This window comes from Zosterops lateralis (assembly GCF_965231275.1).
Source record: "Zosterops lateralis genome assembly, chromosome: 32".
NCBI lineage: Eukaryota > Metazoa > Chordata > Aves > Passeriformes > Zosteropidae > Zosterops > Zosterops lateralis.
The window spans coordinates 3,455,424-3,459,193 of NC_139792.1; the positions used below are offsets into that span (position 1 = coordinate 3,455,424).

Consider the following 3,770-nt stretch of genomic DNA (forward strand, 5'->3'; position numbering starts at 1 on the left):
CGTGCTGGGAGGCCCCGCCTCAGCCTCATCCGCCATCGTGTGTGTGTGTGTCTGCCTCAGCCCCATCCGCCATCTTGTGTGTGTCTGCCTCAGCCCCATCCGCCATCTTGTGTGTGGCTGCCTCAGCCCCATCCGCCATCTTGTGTGTGGCTGCCTCAGCCCATCCGCCATCTTGTGCGTCAACCCAGTCCAGCTCTGAAGTTAATGTGTTGGTGTTTTGTCAGCAGTCAGGGCCAGCACCAAAAACACCAACACCAGCAGGACAGTCTACAGGATATGGCACAGGTTTGGCTCAAAGCAGCCTCTCTTTACTTGTCCCTGTCCTTTATCCATGAACAAGTCCCCAGGGCCACACACAGCAAATGTCACTTCCTCCTGCTGGCATTGGCAGACACGAGGCAGCTGCAGCTCCTGCACTTCTGCCTCTTCCTGGGCATCTCCCTGGCTGCCCTCCTGGCCAACGGCCTCGTCATCAGCGCCGCAGCCTGCGGCCACCACCTGCACAGCCCCATGTTCTTCTTCCTGCTCCACCTGGCCCTCAGTGACCTGGGCTCCATCTGCACCACTGTCCCCAAAGCCATGCACAATTCCCTCTGGGACACCAGGAACATCTCCTACACTGGATGTGCTGCTCAGCTCTTTTTCTTTCTGTTCTTCATCACAGCAGAATTTTCCCTCTTGACCATCATGTGCTACGACCGCTACGTGTCCATCTGCAAACCCCTGCACTACGGGACCCTCCTGGGCAGCAGAGCTTGTGCCCACATGGCAGCAGCTTCCTGGGCCAGTGCCTTTCTCTATTCACTGCTGCACACAGCCAATACATTTTCCCTGCCCCTGTGCCACGGCAATGGCCTAGGACAGTTCTTCTGTGAAATCCCCCAGATCCTCAAGCTCTCCTGCTCACACTCCAACCTCAGGGAACTTGGGCTCATTGCTGTTAGTGCCTGTCCATTTTCTGGCTGTTTTGTGTTCATTGTTTTCTCCTATGTGCAGATCTTCAGGGCCGTGCTGAGGATCCCCTCTGAGCAGGGACGGCACAAAGCCTTTTCCACCTGCCTCCCTCACCTGGCTGTGGTCTCCCTGTTTGTGAGCACTGCCCTATTTGCCCATCTGAAGCCCCCCTCCATCTCCTCCCCATCTCTGGATCTGGCCCTGTCAGTTCTGTACTCAGTGATGCCTCCACTCCTGAACCCCCTCATCTACAGCCTGAGGAACCAGGAGCTCAAGGATGCCCTGAGGAAAATGATGCCTGGATCTTTTCAGAAGCAATAAACTTCCTCTTTCCTGCTCCAGAGGCTTCAGAATACAACTCTTCACAGTCTCAGACATTTTTTCCTATTTGTCTATTTTTTCATTGGGACCTTTCCTGTTTCTTTTTCTCGTGTTACTTCTTTGTGATGTCACATCCCATTTTCTGATGTCACAGACTCACCTTCTCTGAAGTCACAGCTAGCTCTGTGATGTCACAACCCATTCAGTGATGTCACACAGCTCACTCAGTGATGTCATGCAGCCACTCTGGAATGTCACAGTCCAATCTATGACTTCACAGCCCTATGATGTCATATAGCCACAGCAAAATGTCACATCCTGCTCTGCAATGTCACACACTCCCCTGTGATGCTGTAGCTGCTCAATGACCTCACACAACAAACTCTATGATGTCATAGCCCAATCTGTGACCTCACACAACCCACTCTCTGCTGTCAGAGAGCCCCTTTGTGACATCACAACTGCTCTGTGGCTCTGTGACATGGATTAGAGCAGATTTTGGCCATTGTAGCTCCAATTTTCCTATGATTTCTTTCTCTGTGTATCCCAACCTTTTTTCTAGTTTTTCCCTAGAAATCCCAGGAATCTCCCAGAGCTTGGGGACATTTTTGGGTGTTAAAGTGCAGATTTTGGGTATTTTAGTGCAGATTTTGGATGTTTAGGTGCAGATTTTGGGGCTCTTGGGGCCACTTCCCGTGCAATTTTAAGGCAGATTTTGGCCATTTTACAGCCAGATTTTCCACTGATTTTTTTTTTACTAGTCATTCCCAGCCATTCTCCCAGGTTTTCCCCCAGAAATTCCAAGAATCTCCTTAGGTTTGCTACCATATCTGGGTGGTTTTTTGCAGATTTTGTGAGTTTAATACAGAGTTTGGGGCTCCTGGAGCCAGTCTGCATGAAATATCTATTGTGAATTTAAGGGATTTTTCAAGGAGCTCTGCGAGGCTCCTGTACTAGATTATTGTGCTGTCTTTTACTGAGCTCCCTGATAATGGTTCTGTTGACCAGTGAAGAGGATTTCACACTGAGGGGCAACAGTGCAGCCTGTTCAGTGCCCCAGCAGCCTCTGGGGGAAAAGCCTTTTCCTGAGATCCAAGCCAAAGCTGCCCCGAGTCAGCTCCAGCCGTTCCCTGCAGTCCTGTCCCTGGGCCCCAGAGGGAAGAGGTTCCCACAGCCCCCAGCCAGGGACCCGCTCCCAAGGCTGTTGCCAGGGCAGCCAGGGCTGGCACCAGCTGTGATGCTCGGTTTCCCCGGTCCGGGCTTTAGGAATGGGATTCCCCAATTTCCTGCTCCCACTAAAACCGTGCCGCCCCTCGCTGCCCTCCAGCCTCCCACTGAAAGTACAAAAGGCAAAGACCCCAGGCTTGGATAAGAACAATTTACTGGGCACCGCAACAAGAAAAGGAACAAACAGGAACAGAAACAACAGTGATAAGAGAAGGGGATAACACAAACTATATACAGGGAAATTACACCTAATTACCAACTGGCTCACCCAGCAACGTACTTTATCCTGCATGGGAAGGACACCCTTCTGCTTGGGGGAGAGAGAGAGTCGCTTTCCTGACCCCAGCAATGACATGATATGGGATCAAAGACAATGACAGGGCCATGGCCAGACCATGACGTTCTTCAATCCCACCTCACATCATTGCCAGGGGCAGGGAAAGGGACAGGTTTCCTCCCAGCATGGATCACAGGGAATGTGGGTCACCAGGGTTCTTCCCAATGTGAGTCCTCTGATAGGGGATGAGGTTGGAGACTCAAATTATGCTCTTCCCACAGTCAGGACACTCTCAGGGCTTCCCTTACAGGTGCGTTCGTTGGTGCTTGGTCAAGTGACAGCTCTGGGTGAAGCTCTTCCCACACTGGGGACACTCGTGGGGCCTCTCCCCAGTGTGGATGCGCCGGTGCCTGATGAGGTGGGAGTTGTGCTTGAAGCCCTTCCCACAGTCGGGGCAGTGGTAGGGCCTCTCCTCTCTGTGAATCCGCTGGTGCACGAGGAGATCTGAGCTGGTCTGAAACCTCTTCCCACACTCAGAACACTCATAGGGCCTCTCCCCAGTGTGGCTCATTTGGTGGATGATCAGCTGGCCCCTCTGGTTGAAGCCCTTCCCACATTCCCCACACTTGTATGGCCTTTCCTCAGCGTGGATATTCTGGTGGCGGATCAGACTGGAGCGCTGGCTGAAGCTCTTCCCACACTGCTCACACTGGTAGGGCCGTTCCCTGGTGTGGATCCTCTGGTGGATGATCAGGTGGGAGTTTCTGCTGAAGCTCATCCCACATTCCCCACACTCATGGGGCCTCTCCCCAGTGTGGATGCACCGGTGGGTCACGAGGGCGGAGTTGTGCTCAAAACCCTTCCTGCAGTCGGGGCAGCGGAAGGGCCTCTCCTCAGTGTGAATTTGCTGGTGTCTCAGGAGAGTGGAGCTGGTCTGAAACCTCTCCCTACACTCAGGACACTCATAGGGCTTCTCCCCAGTGTGGATCCT

The 3,770-nt window shown here is 53.0% G+C and overlaps 1 protein-coding gene across 1 annotated transcript; it reads left to right on the forward strand.

The window, feature by feature from the left end:
• Window positions 1–372: 372 nt before the first annotated feature.
• On the forward strand, window positions 373–1,275 carry LOC310921081 (olfactory receptor 14J1-like; the record flags this gene model as incomplete). Its single annotated transcript, XM_083881186.1, has 1 exon — window positions 373–1,275. The coding sequence occupies exon 1, from the start codon at window positions 511–513 to the stop codon at window positions 1,273–1,275; it is 765 nt and encodes a 254-aa protein (XP_083737312.1). The 5' UTR covers window positions 373–510.
• Window positions 1,276–3,770: the final 2,495 nt, after the last annotated feature.